Source organism: Neoarius graeffei, chromosome 20, assembly GCF_027579695.1.
Source record: "Neoarius graeffei isolate fNeoGra1 chromosome 20, fNeoGra1.pri, whole genome shotgun sequence".
Lineage (NCBI taxonomy): Eukaryota > Metazoa > Chordata > Actinopteri > Siluriformes > Ariidae > Neoarius > Neoarius graeffei.
Genome location: NC_083588.1, coordinates 8,468,493 through 8,490,749, shown reverse-complemented (window position 1 = coordinate 8,490,749; position 22,257 = coordinate 8,468,493). Strand labels below are relative to the sequence as shown.

The window sequence follows — 22,257 nt, the reverse complement described above, 5'->3', positions numbered from 1 at the left end:
ACATTCTCCATCAGATGAATCTCCTCCCCATGTTTTCAGTAAATTTCACTGGAATGAAATTTTCATAGTTTGTGTCATTTCAAACACACAAACAATAGTTTTAATCAAAGAATTGCATTAAAATTATATTCTTTCAAGATTAGTCATATTGAACCTTTTTTCATTTCTTCACTTCACAGAATATTTCATGAACAGTGAAAATAAATGTGTAAATGTTTCTGCACCTATAGAGGGCAGTATCTCACTTCCCCTGAGGTTAAACTCATGAAACTTGCTTTTTTTTCTGAAATGAGAAAAGAAACAAGTATTATCTCTCGGAATTAGGAGCAGAGACATCGTCTAAATAACAACAGTAACACACTCAACATGGCCGGCACGGTGGTGTAGTGGTTAGCACTGTTGCCTCACAGCAAGAAGGTCCGGGTTCGAGCCCCATGGCTGGCGAGGGCCTTTCTGTGCGGAGTTTGCATGTTCTCCCTGTGTCCGCATGGGTTTCCTCTGGGTGCTCCAGTTTCCCCCCACAGTCCAAAGACATGCAGGTTAGGTTAACTGGTGACTCTAAATTGACCATAGGTGTGAATGGTTGTCTGTGTCTATGTGTCAGCCCTGTGATGACCTGGCGACTTGTCCAGGGTGTACCACACCTCTCGCCCGTAGTCAGCTGGGATAGGTTCCAGCTTGCCTGCGACCCTGTAGAACAGGATAAAGCAGCGAGAGATAATGAGATGAGATGAGAGGAGACACACTCAACATACCAATTCGGACACCTTCAACATGTATATTATAAACACTGATATCAACAGTGCTTTAGTCGTTCAATAAAATACGTTCATTCATAATTAACCATCTCTGAAGTGAAGGAAATTACTAAATTACAAGAACTCTGACGGCCACTTGCATGTTCACTAATTATTAAAAACAACCATGAAACTGAACTGACAAATTGTAAAATGTGTCATCGCTCTCATCCTCGGCACATGCAAAATCAGCCCGTGGATCTTCATATTATAGACATGACTCTATTGGTTAAAAGGATGTCGATGCAAATCCATCCTGTTCTTATTTGCTCTGCATAAAAATCAGCTCGTTGCTCAGCTAAAGCTCATATCACCCAACTGAATTCAAGAACTTCCAGCCATCACAGAGTTTGATTATGGGGCTGAGCGTCATTCAGCAGTGCATTTTTATCCTCATGTTAACACAAGGTCTCTGAGACTTCTTTATATGTTTCCCACTGAGTGTATGATTGAATGTGTTCATGATTTATTTCTGATTGCTTTATCTGGCAGGTTTTTGCAGTGCTGAGATCAGACTGGACCAGTCTCCTGCTGTGGTAAAGAGACCTGGAGAAACTGTGAAGATTTCTTGTAAAATAAGTGGATATTCGATGACGAGCAACTACATAGACTGGATACGACAGAAACCAGGGAAAGCTCTGGAATGGATTGGGAGGATGGATACAGGCAGAAATCAAGCAACATATGCAGAGTCTGTGAAGAACCAGTTCACCATGACAGAAAACGTCCCAGCAAGCACACAGTACTTAGAGGCCAAGAGTCTGAGGACAGAGGACACTGCGGTTTATTACTGCGCCCGAAGAGCCACAGTGACTGGAGCTGAGGAAGCAGCTGTACAAAAACCAGACACAGACTGTATCTGAACTAACTGAAGCTGCTTCAGCTGGAATTGATAGACAGGAAAACATTCTCTGTATCTGTTTACTGCTCCAAATATCCACGTGCTTCTGGATTTAAAACACATGTAGGAAGGGCCTGAACTAGATTTTTTTTTCTTCAAAATATATACATATATCTATGAACTTTGCCCCTGGAAACACTGGAAAAACTCCCAGAGGTAGAAAGGGCATCAGTGTCAGCATGGTGTGTGAATTGTGGCTCTGATGGTTCTTCACCCAACAAACTAAGAGTCATCCCAGTCCCAATCCACACCTCTAGTCTCAACCAGGTTTAGTGGAAGATTCATATGTCCACAAGATACAAAACTTATTCAGCAAGTTGAACTTAAAAAAAAAAATCCCACAAAACATAAATCAACACTTTAAGCAGATTCAAGAATTCAGCAGAACTGTGGTGTCAGTGCATTTCATCTTTCAGGAAGTTTCTTTATTTTGCTCTTTAAATGACATTAAAGAATCTTCATCACAGAGAGTGAAGAACAAACTCCATCAAAAAGACACGGTTGTAAATTAATTAATTTCCCACTGATACTGGATCTGAGCGCTTTCTTTCTTTTAAACCGTGCTGTTACAAATGCTCCAATCTGGAATTCAAACTTCCTTCATTTGTATTGCTGCTCCATGGGAGACCTTTTTACTGACAGCAAGAACATTTGAACCTTTTTTTTTTAATTTCTCCTTCAAGTTCTGGATATTTTGACAACAGGACTTTTGTGCCTCTAGAGGGCAGTCTGTGCAAACTCCACCATCTCAACCAGTTGCTCTCTGCACTTTCAGGCCATTTTTATGCCTCCACCACCGTAAGTTGCAGGAGGCATTATGTTTTCGGGTTGTCCGTCTGTCCGTGCATCTGTGTCCGTCCGTCTGTCCCGAAACCTTGTGAACACGATATCTCAAAGGCTGATGAAAGGAATTTCACCAAACTTTCAGCATTTGTGCGCTTTAGTACAAACATGAACTGATTAGATTTTGAGATCAAAAGGTCGAAGGTCCAGGTCACTGTGAGGTCAACTGTCTGTCCGAGAACCTTGTGAACACAATATCTCCAAGGCTAATACAAGTACTTTCACCAGGTCAAGATTACTGTGAGGTCAAATGTCCATCCCCAAATCACAGCTTAATAAGGCATGTAGTCTACCAGGCGGAGGCATCCCCAGCGACGCCGTTAGTGTCGAGTTCTATCTCTTTAAACATAAACTGCTTACAAGGACAATCCTCAAAAACTTCCACTGTCACTACTTCTGTCTGCAAATAGTTACATAAAACTTTAGCCCCTGCACCCGGTCACATTTATAGATGTATTTGTAATTAAATGTGATACAAACATGCAAATAACTTTGTACATGCTCTGTATATTGTCATAGGTAAACAGGCAACATCTAACTTCCACATATTTATGCCTCTGCCACCTTAAGGTGCAGGAGGCATTATGTTTTCGGGTTGGCCGTCTGTCCGTGCGTCCGTGCGTGCAGCCGTCCCGAAACCTTGTGAACACGATATCTCAAAGGCTGATGAAAGGAATTTCACCAAACTTTCACCATTTGTGCGCATTGGGACAAACATGAACTGATTAGATTTTGAGATCAAAAGGTCTAAGGTCAAGGTCACTGTGAGGCCAAATGTCTGTCCGAAAACCTTGTGAACACAATGTCTCCAAGGCTAATACAAGTACTTTCAGCAGGTCAAGATTACTGTGAGGTCAAATGTCCATCCCCAAATCACAACTTAATAAGGCGTGTAGTCTCCCAGGCGGAGGCATCCCCATCGACACCGTTGGCGTCGAGTTCTATCTTTATTTTTATTTTTAGCAAATTCGATAAATAAAAACTTGATACAAAATGTCCAACAAAATAATTTCTGCTTAGAATGTAAACAAACTGGCAAAATGAAAATTTTGAATTGAATTGAAAAATTGAAAAGTAGCAATTTTGAAAAATGCGATAATAATAATTATTGAAAAATAAAAAAAAGATGCGTTCATACCATCAAATACTTTTATTCCATATTTTGTTGCTTTTTTTGGGGGGGGGTTGTTATGCCTCCGCCACCTTAAGGTGCAGGAGGCATTATGTTTTCAGGTTGTCCGTGTGTCCGTCTGTCCTTCCGTGCGTCCGTCTGTCCGTCCATCCCGCAACCTTGTGAACATGATATCTCAAAGGCTACTGAAAGGAATTTCACCAAACTTTCACCATTTGTGCGCATTCGATAAAAAATTTGATAAATAAAAACTTGATACAAAATGTCCAACAAAATAATTTCTGCTTAGAATGTAAACAAACTGGCAAAATGACAGTAGCAATTTTGAAAAATGCGATAATAATAATTATTGAAAAATAAAAAAAAGATGCGTTCATACCATCAAATACTTTTATTCCATATTTTGTTGCTTTTTTGGGGGGGGGTTGTTATGCTTCCGCCACCTTAAGGTGCAGGAGGCATTATGTTTTCAGGTTGTCCGTGTGTCCGTCTGTCCTTCCGTGCGTCCGTCTGTCCGTCCATCCCGCAACCTTGTGAACATGATATCTCAAAGGCTACTGAAAGGAATTTCACCAAACTTTCACCATTTGTGCGCATTGGGACAAACATGAACTGATTAGATTTTGAGATCAAAAGGTCTAAGGTCAAGGTCACTGTGAGGTCAAATGTCTGTCCGAAAACCTTGTGAACACAATATCTCCAAGGCTAATACAAGTAATTTCACCAGGTCAAGATTACTGTGAGGTCAAATATCCATCCCCAAATCACAACTTAATAAGGCATGTCATCTACCGGGCGGAGGCATCCCATCGACGCCGTTGGCGTCGAGTTCTATCTAGTTCTTCTCACATTCTGCGATGAATCATGACCCTCAGATAAAACAGAATTACATACAGCATATCAGCAACCTGTGTTGTGTTGATCAGTAGATAAGGCTCTTTGTTCTGGAGAACCTGATTTCATGGTAAATTCATAAGGATTGAAATAAGGCAGTTGATCGATTTGTCTAATTTTATACAAATACCGTAACCCCTGTTTAAACTTTTCCTATGAAATGTGAATCTGTATGATGTTACACTGTATAAAATCATATCCTTTTTTTCCCCATTCAGAGATGTTTGAATGGTTTAAAGGTTCTGTGGATGATTAAGGGTTCTCAGCTTCCAAAAATGGTTTTACTCTCAACTCTTTCTAACCGTGAAACATTCTGTTGTCGAGTTCCACACAGAACCTTCTAATCATCCACTCATCTCTACACTGAGCAGCCTGTGGTTGTGGGTTTAATCCATCCATAGTGCTCATGGACACTCCCTATTCAAATAGAGTTGGGTATAAACAGCATGTTCTTGGCTTTTCTAGTTTCCAGTGAACTGTGTGATAGATAACACTCCCATACACTTTAAATCTGGCTGAAGCAGAACTCGGAGAAGGATGATTTTAGGACAGTGTATTTTATTTGGACTCATTTCATGTAAGTTTCAGATTTTTCATGAGATTATTGGAAGGAAAAAGAGCCACTCTGTCTTGATAAACATTATAACATAACCGAGTTATACTCTTCTCTTCCAGATTCCTATGGACAGTCCCTGACCTCCTCTGCTTCTGTGGTGAAGAGACCTGGAGAGTCAGTCACTCTGTCCTGTACTGTCTCCGGATTCTCAATGGGCAGCTACTGGATGCACTGGATCCGTCAGAAACCAGGACAAGGACTGGAGTGGATCGGCTACATTGACAGTGGCACTGGCACTGGATTCGCTCAGTCTCTGCAGGGCCAGTTCTCTATCACTAAAGACACCAATAAAAACATGCTGTACCTCCAAGTGAAGAGTCTGAAAGCCGAAGACACGGCTGTTTATTACTGTGCAAGAGACTCACACTGATACAACAGACTCTAGAGCTGTACAAAAACTTACACAAGCACATCCTCATGAGCTGTAAATATTCCCTCAGCAGGAAACTGAACCCCAGAGTCATTTATTATGAACATCTTCATGAACATTCTGCATTTTATTTTGCTTCAAGTCCTCTGAGCGGCGCTCTTTCTCTACTTCAACAACATCTGCCCCACATATTGAGGATAAAATGACTGAGAGATTAAAAGGACTGAGAGAGGACTTATGTCCAACAATGTGTCTGGAAATATGTTTCATTTTGAAAAAAAAAGAAGAAATAATTGCCAGAAAAGCCCAAACTTGAGGTGTGCATCAGGATGGGAATCAGCTGTAAGAAAGTCACAGGAGCATGTGGTCAGATATGAAGCTTGTGGGAGCCACAAAAGACCAGAAACATGAACATGGCAGTGTATTGGGAGCTCAAGTGATGCTGCATGACATGTGTTCTGCTTCATCCTTGTTCACGTCATTGTGGTTACAAGGACTAATGTGTTTATATTGTGAGAAAAAGAACCAACAGAGTTTGTGAGAAAATATTGCAAAGAAAAATAAATGCAGAAGTGGGCAGGCATGTAATTTATTTCCTCAAGCACAGATAATAATTATCGCCCTAAATTTAGTATCTAATCCTTGTTGCAAGTTTCTCTGTATGTATAATTCCGTTTATTATTCACCTGGTATTGAAGTTGATAAAGAACTTTCTGTCATGGCAAAGATTTGTTCCATTAAAAAGCCACACATTCTCCATAAGATGAATATCTTCCTCAAGAATTAAATAAATTTTAAATCTGTTGTCCTCCCATCATCAGCAGATAAGCAAATACAAGCATCAGGGCTGGATATCGATCTATTTATGTGATGGTCTCTGTTAAACGTTGGAGAACAGAGAAGACCCCAGTACAAACATCACACACCATGTTCTCTCCATCTCTACTGCTCCTGCTGGCAGCTGCTTCCTGTGAGTGCTTTATCAAATTCATTCATTTACAACAATAACAATAAATGTGCAGCGTATATTGCATGAGATATCACCATGTGTTTTCCTCCACAGATGTGCATGGTGAGGAACTGACTCAGCCTGCTTCCATGACAGTCCAGCCAGGCCAGAGTCTCTCCATCCACTGCAAGGTTTCATAGTCAGTCATGAGCGAAGGTACGTCATGGATGCAACAACCTGCAGGAAAAACTCTGGAGTGGATGGGACACTTCTATAGTGGTGGGAGGAGACATTCCAATGAGAAACTAAAAACTAAGTTCAGCACCTCCAGAGACACTGCTACTAACACAATAACAATTCAAGGACAGAATCTGCAGACTGAAGACACAGCTGTGTATTATTGTGCTCGCTCTCCACAGTGAGACAAATTAACAACATCCCTGTATAAAAACACTTCACACAGTGTCCAGTGTAACAGAATGTCTTCATGGGGTTGCCTTGGGCTGAATTCCCCTTGAGCAAGGTACCTGACCCCTAACTGCTCCCCGCACGCTGTAGTATGGCTGCCCACTGCTGTGAGTGTGTCCCCGTGTATGTTCACTGCTTCAGATGGGTTCAATGCAGAGGATGAATTTCACTGTGCTTGATTGTGCATGTGTCCACATAAAGGCTTATTCTTCTTCTGTTGAAAATGTCTTGTAGAGCCAAGTCAAACTAAAAAATAAATAATCACACAAATTACAACAGAGTTCCATGTTAATCATTTTTCAGTAGTTTGTCTCGTAGATTTTAAACCTCTGTGTGACATCTCCATTATTGCTTCACATTCTGCACACTATTATAATCACATCACGAAAAAGAACTTGCTATACTGTCATATCATTCGGGAACAGTAATCACTTCAACCAGTCAGAGTTTGCATATCATGTGTGAGAAAGTGTGAGTGCATTTTGTCATGACTTTGAAGAGTAGTAGAATTTTTCCACAATCATGATCCCAATATCCTCAAGCATTGATAATCATTATCATTCTAAATTCAGCATTTAATCCTGATTGCCTATTTCACTGATCCTTGAATAAAAAAGTTAAAGGATTGAAAATTATAGTACATGATAAAGAGGCTTCTGTTCCATTAAAAGCCACACATTCTCCATCAGATGAATCTCCTCCCCATGTTTTAAATCAATTTATGTAGAGCATCCATGATGTGTGTCTGTGTAAATTATTTAGAAATGAAAACATATTAGAACAAGCACTGTTCTGTAAATCTTGAAGCTGAAACTACTGTCAGAGCCACTGGTCTAGAAATATAAGGGTCTGCAAAATCTTGCACACCATACAGATCAGGAAGTTCCCCAACCAAAAGCCCTGGATAAACAGTCAGCGATGATGCATGTTGCATGCTCACTCTCTTGCATTTAGATCAGGCAATCAAATGGAGGACAAAGCGGCAAAGTATGGACTCAGGAAAGCCATTACAGTGGCCAAGAGGCAGTACAGAGAGAAGCTGGACAGCTTCTATTCTACTGCCAACCCTGGGCGGATGTGGCAAGGCCTGCAGCACTTCACAGATTTCAGGACCAGCACCATCAGCTCCACAAACAGCCTGCCGGATGACCTCAACACTTTCTACACCTGCTTTGAGACCTCCAGCTACAGTACAGAGAGGAGGCACACACACCTGCACCAACCAACGCCCCACCAGCACCACCATTAACAGTCTCCCATCAACAGTCTCATCAGGCCAGGTACTGTACACAAAGCTCTGAGGAAGATCAACCTCAGGAAGGCAGCAGGACCAGACAACATCCCTGGGCGGTCCCTCAGAGTATGTGCCAGTTAGCTGGCTGATGTTTTCACTGCTATCTTCAACCTTTCCCTCAGCCAGAGCACTGTTCCCTCCTGCTTCAAGACCACAACCATTGTCACTCTTCCCAAGAAGAGCCCACCCACCTGCCTGAATGATTTCAGGCCGATCGCACTCACTCCATCCATCTCAAAGTGCTTTGAGAGAGTGGTACTGGCCCACATTCAAACCAGTATACCGGACCCCCTGCAGTATGCCTACAGGCCCAACAGGTCTAGCTCAGATGCCATCGCTGCTGCCCTCCATTATACCCTCTCCCACCTGGAAAACAAAGACTCCTACATCAGAAGACTCTTTGTTGACTACAGCTCTGCCTTCAACAGGGTCATCCCCCACAAACTCACCCATAAACTGTCCACACTTGGCTTGCACCCCACCCTCAGTGACTGGCTCTGAGGTAAATAAGGAAAAAAAAGGTAAATACATTACCTTTATTTTGTAATATACTTTTTTTTTTGCTTTTTATTTTGCACTATATTGCCTTTACTTTCTATGATTTCTTCCACCTATTTATTGTTGTAATTTGGCACTCATGGTGGACGATAGACAAAGAATTTCATTGTGCAAGAGGACATGTTCCTTACTGTGCCTATGACATTAAACACTTTGAAACACTTTGAAACTTGAATCAGTTGGTCACAGAGATATGCAAGTGTTTAGTTTTAAAACCCGAGTCTTCAAGGTCATGTGATGCATTTGATGCAAATCCTTCACTGATGTCTCTTATATGAGGTTGGTGATTGTGAGTGTGTGTGTGGTGAGGAGGAGAGCAGCTGAACAGTTTAATTCACTTCAGTTTTATCCCATACAACGATGCTCTCATCAGTGCTGCTGCTGCTCACAGCTGCATTCTGTAAGTCTCCATGTTGGCTGAATGAGTTTAGATTTCATACCTGGTTGGGAAAATGATTTGATGATGTTTTATTGTTGTTGTTCTCAGGTGGTGTTGGTGCTGTGGAGCTCACTCAGTCAGCCTCTGTGCTCGTGAAACCTGGAGAGTCGTTCTCCATCTCTTGTAAGACCTCAGAGTCGAGCTATTGTATTAACTGGATACGACAACCTGCTGGGAAAGCTCTGGAATGGCTCGGATATCTGTGTAGTGATGGTAGCACTAATCTCAAAGATACAGTGAAGAGCAAGATCAGTTTCAGCCAGGACACATCCAGCAGAACAGTTTATTTAAGAGGACAAAACTCTCAGACCGAGGACATGGCTGTGTATTACTGTGCCAGAGACACACAGCACTACAGACTCCCTGCAGTCCTGTACAAAAACATCCCTGTTCATTTTCATCTCCCTGCAGTCCACTTGTCCCCAGGGACGCCTGGTATAAATGAGCTCGCAGGGCTCAGACCCCTCTGTATTTCAAAGACAAAGGGAAATCAACCTCATGTTTCATCTTTGGCCTCAACATGAAATTATTTCTTGTCCTGGGCTGGATATACAGTTAATCCATCATGAATAATCTGTCAATCCATTCCATTCCAATCCATAGTTAATGTGAAGGAGGTGAAGTGTAACTGCAGCATTCAGACTCTCCAAAGGCCAGGTGATATGAACATCACAGTTTATGATTTGAACATAATGTCTGTCTTTGGACATTGAAAGTTTGGCTTTAACAGCTTGATTGATGATCATATTCCAGTTCTCTAAACTGCTCTGATCAGTTGGAGGTAAATCTCCTCATCTACAGATGTGATGGAGCTGAGAATTGTGCCTCTTGTTGCCTGGAAAGTATGTTCACTTCACACAGTGCACAAAGACAAAATAATCTCACAAATTTAGCTGTTTAAATTCATGCTCCGATCAACACCAGAATGATTTGTGTTCAGGAGTCCACAAGACAACAAATAATGTTACTCATTCGTTGAGAACCAGCACCATTAGAATGAGGGGTTCAGTGATGCACTGCTCTTCTGGATCGATAAATGAAACTTCATGATTTGACATTGCCATCATAAACATTAAAAATCATAAACTAGGATCTTCATACACATGAGATTGATCTCTGTCTTCATGCAATTCTGAACAGGGCTGATAATGATATAAAAGCTTGTTTTTCTCATTATTATTATTATTATTATTATTATTATTATTATTATTATTATTATTGTGATGTATTATGGCAAAAATTCAGTTTATTTTTCATGACAACCAAAATAAAAAGGGAGAATTGCATCATTTATTTATTTATGAACCATTATTTTATACAAAAAAATCTTACTCGTAATAATCATAAATTAATTATTTCCCACATTAAATTGATGTTAAATTGAGACATGTGATTTGACTGTGATGAACATCTGCAGAGCTGCACTCAACACAGCTCCTCTGTCATGTTTATGTAAATCTCCATCTCCTCTTGTAATATTAGCACCGTGCTTATCTCGAGAGGAAGCGGTTCTCATTAGTCCTCGTTCAACACAAACATGTTTGCTTCAGCTCCACTGCTGCTGCTGGCTCTCGCCCCCTGTGAGTGTTTTGATCGAAGCTTTATGAGTTCATCTGATCCTTTCAGTTCAACATGTCAACCTTTTCTTTTTCTCTTTTCACAGATGTGTTCTGTGCTACTGAGCTCATCCAGCCAGACTCAGTGGTGATAAAGCCAGGAGAGACTTTAACCATCACCTGTAGAGTGTCTGGAGCTTCGATCACTGATAGCAGCAACCACTATGGAACAGCTTGGATTCGACAACCTGCAGGAAAACCTTTGGAATGGATCAACACCATTTATTATGATGGGAACATTGAAAAGAAAGATTCACTGAAAGACAAGTTTGTTGTTTCTCGAGACACTTCCAGTAACACTGTGACCTTACGGGGACAGAACATGCAGAGTGAAGACACAGCTGTGTATTACTGCGCTCGTTATCCACACAGTGAGACAAATCAACAACATCCCTGTACAAAAACACCTCATACAGTGTACAGTATAACAGAATGACCACAAGATACAAAACTTATCCATCCACATCGAACTAAAAAAAATAATAATCCCACAAATTACACCAGGGTTTCATGTTAATTTTTTATTCGTTTGTGGTGTAGATTTGAATCCCCAGTGTTACAGCTCTAACACTGCTACACATTTATACACACAATTATAATCACATCTCTGTCGAGAATTTGTTCTACTGTTATATCATTAAATAAGAATAATCACCCCAGCAAATCAGAGTTTGTGTATCATGTGTGAGAAAGTGTGAGAGCATTTTGTCATGACTTTGAAAAAAAAGTAGAATTTTTCCATTCTCATGATCCCAATATCCTCAAGCATTGAGAATAATTATCATTCTTACATTCAGTCTTTCATAAAAACAAACCAAATTCAGCACCAAAGAACAATTTTCATTCTGATGATTAAAACCTGTCAAGGACAGAAACCAGCAGGCTGTTTTGAATGGAAGAGCATCACAATATGCAAATCTGCAAAATTCCCCCCTTCCAACTACAGATAGAGAAATATCAGCCTCAGTCACTGTGGACTCTGGAGAATTTTGCACTGCTTTGAGTTCAACGATGTTCCTTCCATTTTTGCTGCTGCTGGCAGCTTCATCCTGTGAGTTTCACTTCAATCATGAACTCGGTGCTTATAGCTCTGTAAACCATCTGTAACACTTTTTTTTTCGGGGTGGTGAAAAACTGAAGCACTGGGACAGGCGGGTTCACTGCAGGGCAATTTTTGTTTCAGATTTTTTGATGATTTCACATCCAAACACAGCACACAGGGAGGTGCTTTCTCCCTCCACATCAGCCCTCAGGTGGCACTGAAAGACAAAGACACACACACGGACCAGTAATTTGACACAGGTGTGATCATGTTGCCACTGACCTTCCCCGGCCTCGCCCTCCAATCACAAACTGGGGCTTGACCACGCCCCCGCTGCCACGCCCTCTCAGTTATAATTTTCGTTCCATTGCAAGAAAGTTTGAAGTTTGTGCTATTTTTAGATCCATGGCATCATCCGAATAATGTGGAGTAAATTATTACAACAAAACACTAAAAGTGCAGTTCTGTTGTCTGTCCTTTTGTGGAATTTGTATTTGATCAGAAAATGTGTCATTAGTCCACTGACTTTTCGTTTCTCCTCCAAAGGCATTCTGGGGAAAAAGGAAGGTTGAGTAAATCATCCATAAATCTATTCTCCGCCATCAAGAAGCTATTGAACAGCCAGAGAAAAATAATGCAGCTGTTTCTCACCAGTAGAAGTGAAAATTATTTTCCCTTTTTGACAAACAGTCAAATTTAGCAAGTTTCCTCCACCTTTGGTCTTGTAGTGTCTCCTGTATATTTATCCTGCAGCCACATTAGAAATGTCTGAACATGATGTTTTTCTTTCAGCTTTAAGGTCTGTGAGGGGCGCTATTTCTCTATTCACACAACATCTACCCAACATGCTGAGCTTCAAAGGACTGAGTGGAATAAATATGAGAACATGTTCTCCTGGGATTTACATTAAAGTCCTAAACTCTAACTACAACATTGTTATGAAGCTAAGACCTTACAGATCGATTAAATCAGTGTCTCATTAAACCAGGCTGCAGAATCCACACTGTTTGGTGAATTAGTCAGTAAATAGTCAGGAACTATATTTTGTGAATGTGTACGTGTTTTTCCATTTGCAGGAAATGCCTCATGTCTTTAAGCCTGCTGTGCCTTTATGAAAGCCTCAACACTGTCATGCAAATCAAACCCCTTATAAAATATTTGAGGTGCACTCAAGAGAAGTGAGGTTCTGGGTTCAGGTTCCACTCAAACCATGGTCTCAACATTTCTACTCCTGCTGTTAACAGCTGCATCTGGTAAGTATGTGGAGAATTTGAGAGAAACAGATAATTGTGGACATATTTGCTTTCGAAAGAAGGCACCTGAATAATTGTTTGTTGTTCACAGGAATTAAATGTATTGAACTGGTTCAGCCTGCAGTCATGGTGGTTAAACCTGGAGAATCATTTTCAGTCCCCTGTACGATCACTGGATACTCAGCCACGAGTTCCTGTACTTACTGGATACGACAGGCATCAGGACACGCGCTGGAATGGATCGGGGTACTGCAGCTCCAGTAATACTGTCAGCAAGGATTCACTCAAGAGCAAGATCCGTTTCTCAGCCGAGGCCTCCAGCAACACTATGATTTTACATGGGCAAAACTTTCAGACTGAAGACACAGCTGTGTATTACTGCGCTCGTTATCCACAGTGAGACAAATCAACAACATCCCTCTACAAAAACACCTCATACAGTGTACAGTATAACAATGTCCACAAGATACAAATCTTATCAATCCTATTTCACTGATACTTGATTGAAAATTATAGTATTTGATAAAGAGGCTTCTGCTCCATGAAAAGACACACAGTCTCCATCAGATGAATCTCCTCCCTATCTTTTAAATAAATTTCACTGCAATGAAGTTTTAATTGATTGTGTCATTTCAAACATATAAAAAATAGTTTTGATCAAAGAATTGCATTAAAATGACATTCTTCCAAGATTAGTCACATTGAACCATTTTTCATTTCTTAATTTCAAATAAAAATAAATGTGTAAATGTTTCTGCACCTATAGAGGGCAGTATCTCACTTCTCCTGAGGTTAAACTCATGAAACTTACTTTTTTTCTGAAATGAGAAGAGACACAAGTATTATCTCTCAGAATTAGGAGCAGAGACATCGTCTCAATAACAACAGTCACACACTCAACACATCAATTCAGACACCTTCAACATGTATATTATAAACACTGAAATAAACAGTGACTCAAAACCATAGGTCGCGTTAACCGACAATTGTCCGTCATTGATGGATTTTTTTTAGCTATGACGGAAAAATCTGAAGGCAAAAGGTCATTTTGACGGATGTTTACCGTTACCAATAACAATAATAGCCTAATAATAACAATAATAAAACATAATGAAACACACAATTGAAATGATTGGCAAGTTGTGGCAGAGTTTTCTTATATACAGTATACATAGTCTTCACTGCCGTCACTTTCAGTCTGAGCCGACGTTGCGGCAGTCTTGATGTTCAGTGCATAGCCTACTCATGTATACATTGTAGCCACTGCGCAAGGCTGTTCCGCCCATCGCGCTCCTGACCGCGCTCTGACTTTTCTAACCACTAGCACAGTGAGGTGTATTAATGTTTCCCTTCTCTGCAGAAGACGCGTCATTTTTGCTATTAAAAAAAGAGATGCATTGGGTTGTTTGTGTCGTTTCCCTGCCTGTACAATAGCGCTCATTTAGGCTAGTTGTTTTCTTGTTTTTAAAAGGAAACAAATGTCGATTTATTGTATTCTTCCCCAGCAAGCTTAGGAAGCTTAGGAACATCACTGCTCGAATATCTGCTAAACTATCATTTTAATGAGAGCACGGGTAGACAAACTAACATTTAAACAGAACTTCGTTTTATTTAAGACCTTCCGTGTCAGGTTCCAGGCTCCGCCGAGCCGAGACGCGGGGTGCAGCTGCACCACTGGTGCAGAAACACCGCATGCTGCAGGATTTCCTCCCTATGAAGAGAGTACTAGCAGGGTCGGGAAATCCAACTTCAGAGGCTCTTGCCGGCTTCTGATCACTTCCCTGGGAGAAATGTTTCCCGACTTCAGAACGTTGGCTGAAGTGGCGCTGGTTATTCCAGTCTCCAGTGTCGCAGCAGAGCGCGGGTTCAGCCTTCAGAATAAAATTAAAACGTCAGTGAGAAGTCGTCTGTCCGAGGCAAAGACGCAAAATTTAATGACAATTGCCTCGGCAGCAGTCTCCATTGACGACTTTGATAATGCACAAGCGAGCTCCCAATTTAAATCCATGCGGGCCAGAAGGAAGGTTTGAGCTCACGCAAACAGGTCAAATTAGATTGTCACTTAAATCGTTGTAGTGGACTGTTCATATTTTAACTGCAATTGTCTTGCTACGTTGTAAAATAACATTGTTCATATGCCCGTACAAGGCACAACAGCCGCAATGTTTTTAGCGGAGGGAAAATGGGTTCACAAGTGACCGAACGTCAGAATCTCTGTTCATCTTTTTGCATCATAAATACATAAATAAATGATTAAATAATACAAGCTTGTTCTGTGAATTAATTTTTAAATGAAAATGAGTCCATGAAAACACAAGTTATTAAATATATAGCATTTATAGCCTATATACATTGTCATTTAAAAGTTAAAATAAAATGACAGATAATAATGGACAATGACGGAATTTTTACGACCCTGTCCGTCAAAATGACGGACAATGAAAAAGTCTAACGTAACCACTGGCTGAGAGTATTTCAAAGTTTTATCTACAAGGTCGACTACTCGTGGTCCTGATAATAACTTGACTGTAACTCGTAAAAAGGTAAATAAGTATGTGCCTTTTGTTCTGTGCTGTAACTAACCGTTATAGTGATAAGACATGATGTTGTGATGTTAGTTAGCGACCTGCTAGTTAGCTTAGCATACTATGTATATGTGCCTGGACATCATACTGTTACGGTAGCATTGTAATGCTTCCTAGTTAAAAGAGACTTCACGTTAATTCGCCATGAAATAGCGTTTGGTATTGTGGATCAACTGAGTGAATATGCTGAAAGGAGATGTGAAGAGAGAGGTCGGAGCAGTTTTCCCGGTCTTCCCAGGGGACAGACTCTGCTGTTTGCTTCCTGTGATTCCTGTGATGCTGTGTACTAACTGCTCAGCGGTGACTGCTATCCCCATTAACAATTTGTCTGGGAATCGTGAGTACTAACTGAACTTGCACGTGCTTTTTTTTTGTTTTCTGCTCACGTCAGAGTGAAGCGGCCATTCAAGTTTTTAGGCCTCATTGCACCCCAGCTTCAAATCAGGCCTGCAACAGGGTCAAATTTCTTGATTAACGAGTGAAGGGGTGTGTGTGTGGGGGCCCACAGATATACATTGAGTGATTTTGATGGTTTGTATGTGATTTAACAATTGTGTTTGGTTAATATCAACCATATTCAAAAGGTAATTTTTTGTTTAAGAGGTATTTGAGAGGTAACTATTTTGATTTAAGGTATCTAAATGGTATTTATTTTGTGTAAAAGCTATTAAAAAGGTACTTATTTTGATTAAAGAAAGTTAAAAGGTATTTTGGTGTAACTTAAAAGCATAAAAAAGGTATTTTGTACTTTTTTTTATAACGGTATAAAAGAGATTTTTGAAACTTAAAGGAAGAGGTTTGAAAACTAAAGAAACCTGATATTTCATTTTGTACACCTTTATTTATCACATTTCGAGTCTTGTTTATATTTTATTTCATAAAGAGTGACCAAACTTTATTCTTTCATTTTGTAAATAAATACCTGTAAAAGGATTATTGCAATGTACCATTGTGTGGTGGTCCTTATAAATTTTGCTGAGGAAGTTCAGAAATCAAAATTGGGGTAAAACTCAAAAGAGGTAAATTAAAGGGTAATAATACATTTTAATAACAGTTCAACAACGAACTCAGGCCCTGTCCCATAGTACTACATACTCAAGATAATATACAACATAGCTACGTGGGACCTGGGTTACACTAGCTTACCAGGCAGTCAAGCGATTTGGTCCAGCATGCCTCCAGAGTCTGATCTGACTCTACATTGCCAGCCACAGCCCTACGCTCTGCTGCTACTGGTTGCCTGGTCCTTCCTCCTCTTTGCTCCTGCCCAGCCTGCTCAAGACAACTGTCTGTCCTTGCTCCCTGTTGGTGGAACGACCTTCCCATTGAGGTCAAAACTGCCAATTCCCTGACCACCTTCAAGCGCAGACTGAAGACCCACCTCTTCAGGCTGCACCACTCCCCCGCTTCCCTGCCCACTGTATAATCGCATAATAGTTGTGACCAACCCAGGCTGTGTACTGTCTAGCTTGGTCATGATGACTTGGGGTTAGTCATTGGAGTTTTATTTTTCTCTGTTTCACTGTACTTTGTCAGCTCATTTGGATGACAGACAAAGACTGTTCCGAAGACACTGTGTAAGAGTCTGTTCTTCATTTGAGCAATTGAGAATCAAGTAAGGTTGCTCGAATGTGTCACGATCCAGCCTGGAACTTCGAAATCTTAAGTTCAAGAACGTTGCTTGTCAAGATCATTGTCGCAGTTCGGATGGGTGGGTGGAGCACAGAAGGACGGCAGGCCAGAACTGAGTTCACAAAACCCGTTTATTATAGCTTTTCAGCTTTCTTTCACTCAAACTTTCACTCACTCACACACATCTGTTGTGGTCAGGTTGGGGAGAGAGCCCGCTCTGCTCTTGCTCTCTTCCTTAAATAGGGCGCAGTCACTGGGGAAGACACACAAACACATTAATCAACCTCAGGTGCAGTGATTCTGCCACTTACCTTCCCCGACTCCGCCCTCTGGTCACAGACCGATGCTTGGCCATGCCCCCGCTGCCACAATCATGTTTCAGAATAAGATTCAATCTATCCAAGCCCTCATTGAGTCTCGTGCTGACCAGAGCTTCATCAAGACTTCCTGGGCTGAGGAACTGGGCATCTCATTGCGGGAGTTAGATTGTCCCCTTGTGACCAGAACCCTGAAGAGGTTTGAACTCTGTCCCATCTCCCATGTCATGGACCCGGTAAATTTGAAGTTGTCAGGTCATGATGTTGAATCAATTTATTTTTATGCCATGAACACCTCGGTTTAGCCTATTGTACTGTACTTGGTTTCTGGTGGTTAGGACTGCACAACCCCCACATCAACTGGAGTGATGGGACTGTCTTCTCCTGGAGTATTCGCTGCCTGGTGACCTGCCTGTCTTTGGATGTGACTCCCCTGGCCCCTCTTGTTACCAGCCCTGATGAGACACTGGATCTTTCCAGTGTGACCCCCGAATATCTAGAACTTCATCTGGTGTTCAGTAAGGTTGTGCCACCTCTCTTCCCCCCATCAGTCCTCTGATTGCACCATCAAGCTGATACCCAAGACCACACCTTCCAGGAGTTTGTCCCCCCCCCCCCCCCCCCCCCCCGTTCCCGGAGAGAGGCGATGGACAAAATCAGAGTCACTAGTGGATGTCATTATCCATCCATTGTCCTCCCTAGCAGGTGCGGGGGGTGGGGGGTGGGGGGTGGGGGGTTCGAGAGAAAAAAATTCAGTCACTCAGGCCCTGCGTTGCCTCTCGGGGACAAAATGCTATCACTGTTAAGAGCCACTACACCCTACCGCTCATGTCCACAGCCTTCAAATTACTACAGGGGCTCAGTTTTTCGCCAAGTTGGACCTTTGCAATGCTGAATAAGAGAACCTGGTGCAAATAAGAGAAGGGGATGAGTGGAAGGCTGCATTCACCACTTCTCCTGACCACTATGAATATTTAGTTCTTCCATTTGTGTTCACTAATGCCTCTCTGTCTTCCAATCCCTGATCAGAGATGTCCGAGGAGATTTTATGAACTGGTTTGCCTTTGGGTATCTCAATGATATTGTCATCTTTTCTGCCATGCTGGAGACTCATCGATCCCATGTCAGAAAAGTCCTGCAATGGCTCTTGGAGAATCAACTTTTTGCCAAGGCAGACAAGTGCGAGTTTCACAAGTGCACCATTTCCTTCCTGGGCTTTGTGATATCCCCAGGGTGGTCAAGGTGGTCTCTGAGTGGCCCGTTCCCTCTTCCCGTAAGGAACTCTAGCACTTTTTTGGGTTTGGCAATTTCTATTGGCGGTTTATTAGTAACTAGGGCACCACTGCTGCTCCCTTGACTGAGCTCCCATCCTCGAAGTGCCCCTTATCATGAACAAACTATGCCGAGAGTGCCTTTTTTCACTAAAGAGCAGGTTCACCATGGTGCCCATTCTCATCATCCCTCATGCAGCCACTCAGTTTGTCCTTGAAGTGGATGGCATGGTTGTTGGGGCCATCCTGTCTCAATGGTCAGCCAAGGATGGGAAGGTGAACCCCTATGCATTCTTTTCACATTGCCTGCCATCTTGAATCTGTCAAGTCTGCTAAATGGCTCAACTCATGCCAAGCCAGGTGGTCATTATTTTTCTCCTGCTTTAATGTTGTGCTTTCTTTTTGACCAGGCTATAAGAACACAAAGCCAAATGAACTCTCCAGGCAGTTTTCTTCAGACACTCAGCAAGGCACCATTGAACCCATTATCCCTGCTCATTGTCTAGTAGCAGCAACCCAGCTTGTTATAGAACCTGCCATCCAGAATGCTCTGTCCAGTGATCCGGGACCAGGTAACATTCCACCCAACTGCTTTAATATGCCTCTTTGTGTGCACTCCCAGGTGCTTCAATGGGGACACAGCTCTATTCGAGCCTATTATGCTGGGGTGGCTCGGACTCTCACTGTCCTTTGGCAACATTTCTGGTGGCCAATTATGCAGCAGGACGTCAGGACTTCTGTGGCGGCCTGTGATGTCTATTCTAGAATCTAGATGAGCAACTAACCTGCAGCTGGACTGCTGAGACCCTTACCTGTGCCTCGCTATCCCTGGCCCCACATTGTGATGAACTTCTTCACCAGCCTACCCAGCTCCAAGTGTAACACCTGCATCCTGATGATCATCGATCTTTGATCCAAAGCTGCTCACTTTGTATCCCTTCACTGAAGGCAGCTTCGGAAGGAGACAGCAGAACTGTGAATCAACAATGTGTTCCAGGTTCATGGACATTGTATCTGACAAAGGCCCTCAGTTCTCAGCACACTTCTGGAATGAATTCTGTAAATTTATCGGGGCCACTCCCAGCCTCTCCTTTGGTTACCAGCTGCAGAGTAATGGGCAGACGGAGCATACAGATAAAAAATTAGAGGTCGCCCTACAGTGCTTGACATCCGGTGGTTCTTCCTCCTGGAGCCAGGCTCCCCTTTGGATAGAATATGCTCATAAAAGCCTTCCCTCATCATCCACTGGGCTGACCCCTTTCCAGCATTGCCCCAGTTACCAGCCCCCTCTTTTTCCGGAGCAGGAGGAGGAGGCATCTGTCCCATCGGCCCAAGTCTTTGTCTGACGCTATCGCAGAGTGTCAGTGCACACCAGACGTCACCTTTTACGCTCCAGTCATGTGTACAAGAGGATTGCAGGCCAGCTCTTGCTTACCATCTGGGACAGAGGATCATGTTGTCCACAGCTAATCTCCCCCTGAAGGTCTCCTCCCATAAGCTGGCCCCAGGGTTTGTTGGTCCCTTTCCTATTTCTAAGGTCATTAACACCACAGGAGTTCGATTGTCATTGCCCAAGTCCATGCAGTGCATCCACCTGTCCTTTTGTGTCTCTGTGTGACTGAGGCCCCTCCCCCTCATATCACAGATGGAGGCAAGGCCTACATGATCAGTAAACTACTTGAGGTCTTTCAATGTGGTCAGCGGTTACAGTATTTGGTCAACTGGAAGGATTACAGCCCGAAGGAGAGGTGTTGTGTGCCAGCACACTTCACCCTCGATCCTTCAATCCTCAGGGACGTCCACCATAAGAATGCGGAAACTCTGTCTGGGGCACCTGGAAGCATCTGTGGGGGGGGGGTACTGTCATGATCCAGCCCAGAACTTCCAAGTCCTGACACATGCATTTGTGTTCCACACCGTGTTTCCCTGTTCTCCACATGATGTGCTAGCACACCTGCTCTGAATTTGCTTTCAATTACTCTGTATAAATACGGCATGGAGAAAAAGACTCGGCATCAGGTTTTGTCTCATTCATGCTTTTGGTTTTTCTCTGCTACTTCTCCCTGGTTTTCTGATTGTTTGACTGTGACTGAACCTGGATTCTGTTTTTTCCAGTTTACCATTTGCCGGCTGTGTTTGGATTTCTTCCTGGTATTTGTGTGACATGTATTCTGTGTGGTGGCACGGTGGTGTAGTGGTTAGCACTGTCGCCTCACAGCAAGAACGTCAGGGTTCGAGCCCCGTGGCCGACGAGGGCCTTTCTGTGTGGAGTTTGCATGTCCTCCCCATGTCCGCGTGGGTTTCCTCTGGGTGCTCTGGTTTCCCCCACAATCCAAAGACATGCAGGTTAGGTTAACTGGTGACTCAAAATTGACCGTACGTGTGATTGGTTGTCTGTGTCTATGTGTCAGCCCTGTGATGACCTGCCGACTTGTCCAGGGTGTACCTCGCCTTTTGCCCGTAGTCAGCTGGGATAGGCTCCAGCTTGCCTGCGACCCTGTAGAACAGGATAAAGCAGCTAGAGATAATGAGAGAAAGATGAATGTATTCTGTGTCTGCCCTGCCTTTTTCGGATCTTTGCCAGGAAAGGACTGACTGTGTTGCTGTGACTGCTTCCAGCCTGTGTGCCTCACTGCTCTGCTCAACAGGTACATCTCAGTCTTTTATCTGTGATTTCTGGAGTTGCTCATTGGATCCAAATCTGCACCTAGGACCTTCGGGTTGTAACAATGTGGCCTCATCACTTCATCTGATATCAGTTGGAGGAAAATCCACAGCACAGGTTGGATAAATTAAAACTCAAAAAGAACAGAAACTGAAGACACAGTTGTGTATTATGGGACGACATCCTTCTGCGGTGTGAGATTTCTCAGGAACATGACAAGATGCATTTTATCATGCTGTTATAAAGTAAGGATTCAAATTAAAAATAACTATAAATGAATAAAAAGATAATTACCTCTTCTTTGAAGGAATTCACATGAAAACTCCTGATAAACTCACTTATTAACAACTGGCTTCAGCTTCTGATTTGTTAAAACAGAAAAACAAACAGGACTGATAGATCGATCTACAAACAGACATGACAAAATGTTTAAAATTATGATATATTTAAACTCACAGATTAGAGATGTTTGAGAGATGGGGAGGTTTTCTCATGTAGAAGAATCCATTAAATTTCCCTGAAGATAAGGAGTGTCCCCATGCAAATGTCCTTCTCTGTTATATATTTAAGCAGTGAAGACCAAGAGCTTTTACTACTTCTGCTTCAACACACACC

The 22,257-nt window shown here is 42.3% G+C and overlaps 2 gene segments (V, D, J or C); both read left to right on the top strand.

Annotated features, from left to right (window-relative positions):
* Positions 1–1,153: 1,153 nt before the first annotated feature.
* Positions 1,154–1,660, top strand: LOC132869421 (immunoglobulin heavy variable 5-10-1-like). The segment is given in 2 exon segments: positions 1,154–1,205; positions 1,290–1,660. Coding segments are annotated over 2 exon segments (423 nt in total).
* A 3,399-nt stretch (positions 1,661–5,059) lies between these two features.
* LOC132869156 (immunoglobulin heavy variable 3-74-like) lies at positions 5,060–14,826 on the top strand (the record flags this gene model as incomplete). The annotated part of the segment is given in 3 exon segments: positions 5,060–5,144; positions 5,243–5,533; positions 14,810–14,826. Coding segments are annotated over 3 exon segments (348 nt in total), but the record flags the coding sequence as incomplete, so codon positions are not given.
* Between the last annotated feature and the right edge of the window lie 7,431 nt (positions 14,827–22,257).